Here is a 12173-nt window from a genome sequence, read left to right on the forward strand (position 1 = left end):
TTTTTTATATGCTAAATGATTGACGTTCAAGAGGGCTCTTCCCATTCGGTAAAGGTCATTCAACTTGAAAGGGAAACTACATTACCCATTATACATCGCGGTTTTTTATATATATATATATATATATATATATATATATATATATATATATAATATATATATATATATATATATATAGGTATATATATATAGCGATTTTATATATAAATAATATTTGTATATATAATTACATGTAAATGATAGTGTTGTATAATTTTGTATCCGGTTTTGTGTTGTTTCATTTATATTTTCCCATGTGGCACCGGGCCTTTCTCCGGAAGGAATAGAGCGTCTGCCCGCTTGACTTCCTCTTTTTCTACAGCCTGGGTTAGGTAGGAAGTTGTATATATTTTCCCCTAATTGAAATCTAATTTTAATCGACTTCTTTATTTCCCCATCCAGAAACTTTTTCACCTTATTTGTGTGGAGAAACATGTAAACTTTGTTTATCTGGTGGCATTATTGATTATGATGTTGTATTTCAATAAAATAAACGTTTATAGTCCAGTGCTTCTATGTACCGTGACATGTTGCACACGACACAGCTGCAGCGTTGCAGTTTCTGCAGGGGCAGCTCGCAATTATTTGAGAAAATGACTAGTACTATAATCATTTGTTAACGTAACATCGGTCAAATACGTTAACTACGTCTTTATGTTTTACAAGTATAAACAGCGGTGCTGGTGCCGGCAGTTGATTTATTTAAGTTTGGTAAATGGTATTGCGTCCACTACTGCTGTTATCAATGTAAAATTATGGCATTTGTTTTTTTCTAATAGCCATTATTATTATAAATATGCGGTGACTGGTTTGAAATGTGTTATTTGTATGTATATTTAGGTTTAAGGTGGTGAACAGTGTTTCGTGACTAATAACATGGCCGACGCTACCGGTACTACTTGCCAGTATAAACAAGTTGTTCCAATAGGAGACACGTTTCTAAATTTAAAGATTAGCTTCAAATTATTAACAATCCAAGCGCATCTGCGGTTATGGGAATATCGATTTTAAGTATATGGTCTCTCCCAGTTTGTTTTTATTATTATTTAATCAACCACAGTACTCCTTGTCTGAGTGTCTATGCCTACGTGTTGGTAGCGTTGGTCCACTCTTGTAATAAACTGAATTTTCTCTTAACAGTACACAATGGGACGAGTTATCAGGGGACAGAGAAAAGGTGCGGGCTCCGTCTTCAAAGCCCATGTGAAGCACAGGAAAGGCGCTGCTAAACTCAGAGCTGTCGACTTTGCTGAGCGCAATGGCTACATCAAGGGGATTGTAAAGGTAATTATTTTGAACATCTCTGCAGCGCGGTACTAAATGGTACTATCGCCTGAGATGTCATCCACCAGGAATGTCTTCTGCACAGCCCCGACTAAAGAAAAACTGAAATGGATTCACTAATTTCTTTGGAAGATTTTTAATTGACACTGAAACAGAATACTTTCTCAAAAGCTACGCTTATTATGCCGATTTTAAGAAATAGCAGCCTGAATTTGTTGTGAAGTGCATTGTCTCTTTTAAAAATACATTTAAAAAAATGTTCCCACTTTTCCAGGATATCATTCACGATCCAGGCCGTGGTGCTCCCCTGGCCAAGGTGGCTTTCCGTGATCCCTACAGGTTCAAGAAGAGGACCGAGCTCTTCATTGCTGCTGAGGGCATTCACACTGGACAGTTTATCTACTGTGGCAAGAAGGGTGAGTTTAAGCCCTTTAATGTACTTTTGCTACTTTAACTGTAGGTGCCAGTGACATATTAAATTGTGCAAGGGTGGGTGTCAGGATTCCCATTGTGGCAAGAAGACATGATCATGTCCCAATATAAATTGTAATTTGAGCTGTCCCTGTACAAAATATACTTGGATTGTGGCTGACTAATTTATACACAGTGGTGGTTGAAAACTAGCCCAGTGGATATATCTGAATACTAGTTTGGTAAGTGCATGGGTTATTCTCTCCTCTCAGGAGTACATTTCTTTTATTTTCCTTGAGCGCTGGGCTATTAAAGGCAATATTTTCACAAGTGCTAGTAGAAAGATTCAAATTTGCATTGGGATTTTGTAGCAATTAGTTCTGTTTATTGTGAATTTGGGTCACTGTGAATTAAACAGTAAATTTTGGCAACTGGAATGCCATTTGTGATGAGATATTCAGCAGTATCCTGTAGGTCTTGGCAAGTGCCTACTTCATGATAGTTCATTGTGTATTTAAAGACTTTCTCTTAACAAGAACTCGGCCTGCAAGGACGCTGTTTGATATGTGTTATTGAAGTTATTCATAAATGTGTAGTTATCCCCAAACTTGTCAGTTTTGTTTAAATGTGAGAAACAAATGTATATCTATATTAAAAAAAATAATAATAAAAAAAATAGCACCTAACCTTTGTATTTAAAATTCTCTAATGTTGAGCCACATTATGGATAATCTGAATATTTGGGTGTGTAACACATGCTCTGTTTCTGTCCTTTTTCAGCTCAGCTGAATATTGGCAATGTTCTTCCAGTTGGCACCATGCCTGAAGGTACAATTATTTGCTGCCTGGAAGAGAAGCCCGGTGACCGTGGCAAGCTGGCCCGTGCCTCTGGGAACTACGCCACTGTCATCTCTCACAACCCTGAAACTAAGAAATCCCGTGTGAAGCTGCCATCCGGGTCCAAGAAAGTAATCTCCTCTGCCAACAGAGCTGTTGTTGGTAAGTGCACATCTGAAATAGGTCCCTTTAATCCCAGAACACACAGAAAGTGGCTTGAATAGAGGTATGTATCATCATACAAGACCAAAAGCATAACATGGCTCATTGTAATTCACCAAATGTTTCTTGAATTAATGTATTGTAGTTGGGGTGAACACATACTCTAGATTTGTCCAGAGAAAATAGTCCACCGAATAATGATTTGATCGTATTAAGCATCATACAAGTAGCCTGTCAGGAGCCTCACATATAGTGATGCATATCCTGATATGTATTGTGACATTAGTGTATCATTGCACCTGTACGGAGAAGGGGTTGAGAATTTGCTCAAGCTCAGTTAATGATATTTGCATGGAAGGCGTGTCAGAAAATGTTTTCCACGTATGATCGACTTGCATATCGCTTCAAATTAATTTAGGCATAATCTCAGTATTTGAGGTTTTTTTTTTTTTTTTGATACTCCACTAAACCCTTTTAAATTGGTATCTAGGTGTTGTTGCTGGTGGTGGTCGTATTGACAAACCAATCCTGAAGGCGGGTCGAGCCTACCACAAATATAAGGCCAAGAGAAACTGCTGGCCACGTGTCCGTGGTGTGGCTATGAATGTAAGTGAAATAAACTTTGTCATCATGTGTTTTGTTTTTGTAGAAGCTTGAACAGTAGGTTTAATTTTGCGCTTAATGTGTTTTAACCAATAGTGGTTCATTTATTCAGTGCTTGTCAGGCACAATTTATTCACCAAACTCCTCAATACTGAGGAGTCATTATTTTATTACTATAAACGTCTCAGTTATGCAAATGTCTGATATTCTTTGAGCCCTGGATGCAGAAGCAGCTACCTCCATTGTTATGTCCAAATGCATGGAGCTATGGGAAATGGCCTTTTTTTGTTGTTTTTCGGTTTCATTCGGTCTCACTTGGCCATTGAAAGGTTTTCTCTGCTTTTTCCGGAGAAAAAATGATTAGAGACCTGTGCTTTACGTTGTCTTGATGTCAGACTGGGTCTGAACTAGGACCGCAAAGGGTTAATACTTCATGTCCAGTTATTGTAATTAATACACTGTCTGTAAAACACATTTGATCAGACGAGTTGCTTGTAACGAGTGAATGTTTTCTCTTGCAGCCTGTTGAACATCCCTTCGGTGGTGGTAACCATCAGCACATTGGTAAACCCTCAACCATCAGGAGGGACGCACCAGCTGGTCGTAAAGTCGGTCTCATTGCTGCACGTCGTACTGGTAGACTACGTGGAACAAAGACCGTCTCAGACAAGGAAAACTGAGCTCCAGTACTTTCACATAATAAAAATGTGTAAAAACCCCAACACTTGAATACATCTATCTGTCATGTTTGATCCTGGGGGGGCAGATATGTTCTGGTAATCTGACTTAATCACAAAATCCTGTACAACATTTCAAAAACCTTCACTTTCAGAAAAATTAAAAGGAACGACAACTCCCAAGCACAAAATGTTTATTTTATCTATTGTTATTTGGCCCCAGAGAAATTGAGTGAATGTTATATGGTTTTATTTCACTTTCTGGGATGAGCTGTTCTTGTGAATGCAATGGCTTGAAACTAACAAGCACACTTATCAACTTTTTTTAAAATATTAATAAACAGTAATAATTGTTGGATAATGATGGTCAAATACTTACATAACCAACAGACCAGGCACATTTGGACAGGGTTACATTCATGAGACCGTTAGGTGTAACAACTGACGGGAGTGGTATACACCAGCAGCCAAGGGTTTTCACCTGGTGTAAAATGTATTTTATTAGATACAGCAATAACAAAATCTTTCGTTAAATGTGTTTTGGTGAATAGAGGCAGGCTATGTGCATGTCATACAGTTGCACCAGTGGTCTAACTGATTAAACTCATGGGAGGACCTTTTTACCCACAAGTTATTGTAGATCATGCTTTCAGCATGTATTGAAGCTGGTTTTCATATTACACATTCCTAATTAGGAATCTTGAAAAGAATGGATGAAGACAGAGGCAGCTGTCTACTTAAATTTGTAAATGTGGAAGGCATATGGTTACAAAAGCTGCATCACCTAGAATTTTTGGATTGAGACAATAAAAATAAAAACTATGAACAATTTACATAATCGGTGAAACTACAAAATGATATTGCCAAAGTCTACCTGAACCCATAATAGTAGTACTATATTTCATGTTAGATTTTGGAATGTCACATTTTTCAATTGGTCAGTTTTTCTTATATGAAACTACAAAGAGGTATGTAATTCAATATGTTAAATGTAACATTATTCTGCAGGTTTCATTCTACTTTATGAAGCAACATTTTTTAATTATATAGGGTGATTCTAGACTTTGCCATAGCTGTACATGCTTTCTAAAAATTAAATTTTTAAATAGAAATTTGTCAATTATCTTTTACCATCTGTACAAACCATATCATTGCAGTACTGAAACTATTTACATTTAGTAAGTTTCACTTCAATTTAACAAAATTAAATTCCTTTGATAACAACTACTACAAAACCTATTTACTCATGTAAATAAAGATGTGGGACACTAAACAAATTCAAAAGAACAATCTTTAATTATCTCTTTCAATGCATTCTCCAAAAAAATGAGGATGTAGTTAACAACAAAAGGTAGGATAGGGTTAATACAAAAATCTTAAAGGTTAATCTTAAAAAAAGAAAAAAAGGTTTTGAAATCAGACTTTGTCAGTGTCGGTTTACAGACTAGTAGGCTCGATATTTTTTGCAACAAAGAAATGACCAAACGTATGTTGTTAAAGCAAGTATCACAAGTGGACAAGATGTGCCCTTATCCCAGTCTAAAAGAAGGTAGGTCCTGATAAATTCCAGTATGAAATGTCATGCATTCATTTCAAGAACCTCACGCTTGTATTAAACACTCCAGAGTGGCGTAAGCATATAATTTCCAGCGCTGTCACAACGGGACTACTTGAGGCGCATGTACTGCACTTTAGAATTCAAATAGTAATTTATTTAGGTTTTTGCTTTTTTTAAAAGGAACATTTTTACAGTGTGCTAGGTTTATACAGTGCTGTAAGGCAAATCAAGGGATTTTATTTTCCATGCATGTTTCACAAAAGCTTAAAAAAATAAGTCAACCATCTAATTAGACTAAAATTTTTAAGAACTACTAAGACCTTACAGGCATACATAAATCTAACATTTACACGTACCCTGGTGCAAGGTTTTAAAAATAAAATTGCTTTGTTTAATTAACGTGTCATAATTTAGGGGAAAACCAGGCTGCTACACAAAGCTGTGATCACCTGCAGAAAAGAACCTGAAGGGTTAACTGAATTCCCTCTTGGTAAAGCATTCCTTGACTTGTTAAGCCCAGCAGTATTAACAGCACTGTACTGTGTATGCCATCAACAGCAGTGGACAATGATGCACTTCATAGGCCATTGTGGTTTTTGCCCATACCATCTGCACCAAATATTTACAATACAGCATAAATAAAATTCAAGACAGTTACAGTGTCAATATTCCATTTTCTTTATTCTTGCTAAGGGGCGCAATGCTTTTAGTATATTTCTGTGCACAAAAACCTCACAAAGTGAAAGTTCACATCGCGACTAGCTCCAGAATTCAACGTCACACCATGGCCAAAACAAAAGTCGGCAAAATTGGGCGCAGAACTCTGTACAGTCAATATCTTCTTTAAAAATAACACAAGGACAGAAATGATCCTCTTAAATCAAATTCTATTTGTGAAATTCAGCAAAATAATTTCTATAAAATAAAACAGCAAAATATTTAAATATAATATGGTGGGCTGTATCATTTCTTTTGCAGGAGTATTTGGTATTTTAGACAAATTCCAAAAAAAAAAAAAAAAAAAAAAAAAAAAAATACACACATTCAAGTTACCAATTAAATACAGTATTTACTGGTGTTTTCCTTTAAATCCTAAAGAAGGATGCTTAATTAGCATTCAAGATACCTCAAACATTTGCAGTTCGACTAACCAGCAGTTATTTCATATAATTACAACCCTGCTTATTTTTGTTTTATGGATGAAGAGTTCTAAGACAATGCCTGCTTTCAAGTAGGACTGCATGAAACAAAACCCAAGCGAGTTGCTCCATTGTAGGAGGCACTCAAAACATCTCTGCTGACTGCAGCCTTCACTGGACTGCAGTAGAAGGAAAGTGTTAAGAAGTTAATCTAAAGGTAAGCTCTACCAATGAAATTAAAACAAGCACACCAAATACAGTCTATTATGCTCCAGGCATCCTGGCATAGCAAATTCTTGCATATATTTTTTAAATTTAAGTCTTTAAAATTCCTATTACTGAAAACTATGTGTTTATTATCCCACCAACAGACTGCCAAGTATTACTGAGGAATATATGTGCAATTGAAAAGCCACTTATTCTTATATTTTTGTTTTCCCAATTACAGCCATCAAGGTGTAACAGAAAAGGCTCTTAAACTGTTAAATTAGGGCCTACAACTGCTGTCATGTACGATCATATATTTCCCATCGGCTACACTAATCTGGTGTGAAGCCATGCTAAATGTTACAGCATATTAACTAGCGCTTCAAAATGAATCAACTAATACCAGAATGAAATAAAGGCAATGGAAGAGATCTAGAACAATGTTACATCACCACTTTTCCACATCAACCAAATATTGTAAGGTTATACCAGCCAGTTAATAGCCCATAGTAAAATCAACTCTGGCAGCAGTCTCAACATAACATGGTTGACATGGTTAGGCTTTTTTTTTTTTTTTGTGTGTCTTTCCCTAAAAAGAACTGACCCAAACCTTCACTGCTGAGCACAGGTGACAAAGCAAAATATATTTTTTTTTCATTTTGTTGTTTAGATCTGCAAGTCTCCTACAGCAAGAGACAGTTTTGCTGAGGAAATTCAACAGTCAAACATAAACAAACTATGTACACCTTTGCCATTTACACATTAGCGTCAGGTCTGTTTTCTTACAACACTACACACTTTCCACTGCAGGCAGGTTATATTTTGACAGCAATATTCTGCTGGGCAGGCAGTGAATAGACTCTCCACTCCAGGTTAAATAGAAATAGTTTTATTCTGAATGAGAAAGACCTGGAGAATAGTTGAACTGTAAGGCCTGGTCGTGCACTTAATTCAACCGTCTTGATGGAGTGAACCAGATGAGAAAATGCAGTTTTTATTCTTTCGTCTGAGCTGGAGACACTTCTTCACTGCCTTCCCAGTTTTCTTGTGCTCGTTGGCCTGGACGCTGAGGGTTGTTCATGTGCTGTGCTGCTGGGCCCGTGTACGGCTGACCATGTGTATGGTTATTCTGAAAAACAACAGAGTATACATTGATTTAAACAAAAAACTTGGCAATGAAAAGCAAACACACCCCTGGTGGCATACTGCAAGTATTAAAAATATGGGAAAGGAATCTGTTGAAATGGCCACAGGTTAAAACAATATAGGAACTTCATTGATAACACTGTGTAACAAAAAAACATTTTTTTTTTGTTCCTGGGTAGTAAGTGTTATTTCCTAATTGCTTATGCCTCAAAAGTATAGAACATGAGTATTATTCCCCACAAACTTTGCTTTTGTGACCAGGACAGTGATATTTCAAAATATCACTATTTCCAATGGGAAAATGGGCAAATGTGTGTCTTTTCGTTCACATTGTCAGAAAAAAACAACATATGAATCCAAATTAACATGTATTTATACTAAAGTAATAGTAATAGTAGTTTGTATCATAGATATGGTCAGAAGTTAAAACAATGTGAAAGTGAAACACTTTTTTTACTGGACAACATGGAACTTAAATGAAAAAAATATAATTCAGATGAGTGCTAAACATTAGGACACTAATAAGGGTACTGTATCTATACTCCATAAACCTGAATAGTTGTATGACCTCAACTTAACAGCTATGTCAGATGTCAATGTTAACACCATTAACATATTTAGCACACTGTGTATATGTGTAACCCTGCAAATATTCAGTCAATACCTAAAAATCAGTCAATGAGATAAGGGTTCGCCATTTTTTTTTTCCTTTTACATCTACTGGTCAGGAAAGTATAAACTACAAAAGCTCAGATATGATCATGAATAAATCACAAGATTGCGTAATTTTCACAAGGTGCAGCAGATTGTAAATACACAACCAAGATTTCAAAAGATCAAGAAATCTCAAAAGGCTTTGAATTAAGGTATATTAACAAGGCTTTCACCCAACCCTAGAATCTGTGTAACTAATTTAAAACAGACATATAGTCTGCATTGACATCAGTATTCCAAGGCTCGAGGTTGAAAAAGTTCTCAAAATTGGCCCCTCACTGGTTACTGATCTAGAAGAAAATAAAAGTTTGGAAAATGCATGCAATGCATGGTGCTGGCAGAAGAAAAGCAGTGAGGTCGTTCCAGGACTTGGATTCCATTCTGAGAAATGTGCATGGTGTTAAAACGTAAAAGGTCTAAAAGTACAACTGTGCTCACTGCCAGCTACAGTTGACTAAACTCTCAAATTAGGAGAGACAAAAATAGTTATTTAACTGTGAAGCAAAACAAATCATTCATAATTCAAAAACTATTTTTCATGATCAATACATTTTTATTCTGATTATCGATTTGAGCCATGAAAAATTAGGGGGTGCATGGTTTCAAAATCCCATCCTCCTTCACAGCAGTTATTGATATTACATAAATTTCACATGCTACAGAAGCACAACTATCGCACATGATTCAAATATGCAATTTTCAGGGCTCACATTCCCTGAGGATAGTCCTCTCCCCAAAAAACAAACGAGTACGCACTGTGACATGGATGGCAGCTGACACTGCAAACGGAAACTGCTGTTGTGCACCAACATTCTTTTAACCCCGATGTGTACATCACTTTAATTTTCGATTTGATTGATCTTGAAACAGAAAGCAACATTTGTTTGTCTCCACAAACAGAGAGGTAAATGCACAATCAGCTTTAACTAACAAGCAGGCAGCTGCACAGAAGACACAAGAAGGTAGCCAGAACTGCATAGACAAATTCAAAACACACATTCTTACAGTAGCAACTACTAAATCAAAACTAATATTATCTAATTATTCTGACCTTTTAATATTGTGTCACTCACTGACTGTCCACAATAGCAATCTCAAAAGCTTGCTGCAACTTAAAATGATCACTGTGTAGACAGGTTGTTTTAATTGACCAGTCATTTTGTTTTTGTCTTTTTATACTGTAACGCTGTAAATATTTGGCAAATCACAACCATGAAACTTATTTTGCTCCAGAAATGCGAGACAGATGTCACACTTGTCATTATCTCAGGAAATATGTGGATTTTATACGAACGTTGTTACACTGCCAAATCTGCACTGAATATATCTGCACAAAAGCTGCCAGAGTTCTGCAACTGAGAATTTTGCCAGCTGCCATTCCCAGAGAGTGCAGCTCAAAAGATACAGCCAATTGACGTATGATTTAACACGCTGTTTAAACAAAGCGTTAGCAGCTGTTGGACCGAATGGATCAGGCAACAATGGTAAAATGTAAAAAAAAAAAATCGCCTGAACCCCAGGATATTACTGACTGGACTGAGAAAGCCTGGAATAAACTGAAACTTACAGAGAAAATACATGCGCTTGTTAGGAAATCTTTCTTCATTTGTGGTATTTCTAATGTTTTATCAGGTTAACTGTTTGCTGAGGAAAAAGAAGTAGTAGAGATCTTTGGATTCTTTCATGAGAACATTGCAGTATAATAAAGTACCGGTAGTCTAAATCTAAGTGACAGCTGTTCGCTTTAGAAACAGTTATAGATGTGTTAACTACAACTGAATGCATAAGCTTATGGTAATATTTGTTTATTAAAATATAAAAAGTATTTGTATACATATTTATATAGGTTTATAGATTTGGTTCAATATAATTGAATGCATTTGTGGCTTGTTATGAATTTATAGTTTACACCTTGTTTCTTGGTGCTTTTAGATGCATTTTTTTTACTCGTTTGCGTGGGATTCCCCTGTATAGTTTTGCTAGTAGTCCTGAAATGTTTTTCTTCTAGATTTACCTTTTGAGTAGCTTACACATTAAATTAGTAATAAATAGGGCTAAGAGTTTATCAGAGAAAATTTGGACATAAATCATGGAGCAGTCATAGTCAACGTGTTCAAAATCATGGAGAAAATGACAGGGAGAATGAAGTCACGGGAATAAAAAAATTAATTAAATAACAGTCTTTAATAAAAGCATATTGTGGCGTTGGTGCGCACAGGTTCAGCAAAGAAGCACGAGACAGCAAATGAAATTTCAATGTGTTGCTTTTTTATTTGCTCTGCGATGGTGACTATTTAACAGTAGCATTTATTTATTTTTATTTAAGTGCTGAACTAAGCAGAGAATAAAGATGCAAACAGGAGAAAAGGGGCAAGAGATGGCAAGCGGAACACACAAAGAGGGTGTGGGGCTGACGAGACATGTACATTAAATTAAGCGCACCCGTACAACAATTAAACAACAAGCGGAACAATAATTTCAATTAAAAAGAGGAAACTGTTCAATGTATGTCCTGCAGCGAATGCTGGCACTTAGTATAGTACACACACACACACACACATTCAGACACACTGAATTTCTGTTAACATAACTTTCAGGAAGAATTTAATCGAAGAGCTTAGTTTGACTTTTTTCTTCTCCAAAAAAACACATAGGTGGTCAGCAAGTACAGTGTTGGAGGTAGTTCAAACTATGTAATTAATTATTTGAATTAATCAAAGATAAATGCATTTTTTTTAAATGTGAAATTTAAATGTTAGAGAGTAACACTTTCCAATAAAATCATATACAGATTGAACACAATTTACTAACATCCCTGCAAGTCACGCACATTAGCAAAAATCGCAGACACTAGTAAAAGTCACGGAATCCGTGACACCCGCAACGACCATGACTAAATCCCAGCCCTAGTAATAAACCACATTATATATTCTTACTGGCATGGATATTGATTGTATGTTCACAATGATGTATTAAATCACTGTATTTTGGTTCCTTTTAATTCTCTTCAAAAAAAGGAATTTGGGAATTGCTGGTCATTCTTATTGAAGAACAATTAGAGGGAATACAGTAAACAGTGTTTTTTCTTCATATTTGAATTATTTGTAAAATAATTTACAGTCAAAATCAATTAAATGCTTTTACTGGAAGGAAATAAAATCACAATTTGTTGTATTACACAGGTTTAAAAATGGATAAACTGATAAAAATAAACCAGTAAAATATGTTTAGCAAACACAGTGATGGCTGCTTTCATTACCTAAAACATGAGCAGGAAATACTAGCATCCTTTTGTGGCTGCACACTTCTCTACCACAAATGGTGCGCCTACTAAAACCAGTACAAATGTTGTAAACCCACCCCCCAATATCCCCTGGTTAAACACTAAGCCAGTTA

General features: G+C 35.9%; 2 protein-coding genes across 5 annotated transcripts in view; one reads left to right on the top strand and one right to left on the bottom strand.

Annotated features, from left to right (window-relative positions):
* Positions 1-1152: 1152 nt before the first annotated feature.
* LOC121320599 (60S ribosomal protein L8) lies at positions 1153-4045 on the top strand. The gene is made up of 5 exons (XM_041259062.1): positions 1153-1323; positions 1598-1739; positions 2515-2733; positions 3224-3339; positions 3858-4045. The coding sequence occupies exons 1-5, from the start codon at positions 1186-1188 to the stop codon at positions 4014-4016; spliced, it is 774 nt and encodes a 257-aa protein (XP_041114996.1). The 5' UTR covers positions 1153-1185; the 3' UTR covers positions 4017-4045.
* A 1245-nt stretch (positions 4046-5290) lies between these two features.
* Positions 5291-12173, bottom strand: part of LOC121320600 (probable ubiquitin carboxyl-terminal hydrolase FAF-X) — a 79618-nt gene continuing 72735 nt past the window's right edge. For all 4 annotated transcript variants that reach the window (XM_041259067.1, XM_041259066.1, XM_041259064.1 and 1 more), the window contains one exon: positions 5291-8046. In XM_041259067.1, the coding sequence (XP_041115001.1) occupies positions 7912-8046 (135 nt within the window). In that variant the 3' untranslated portion in view covers positions 5291-7911. The remainder of the gene's footprint in view (positions 8047-12173) is intronic.

This window comes from Polyodon spathula, chromosome 9 (assembly GCF_017654505.1).
Source record: "Polyodon spathula isolate WHYD16114869_AA chromosome 9, ASM1765450v1, whole genome shotgun sequence".
In the NCBI taxonomy this organism is placed as follows: Eukaryota; Metazoa; Chordata; class Actinopteri; order Acipenseriformes; family Polyodontidae; genus Polyodon; species Polyodon spathula.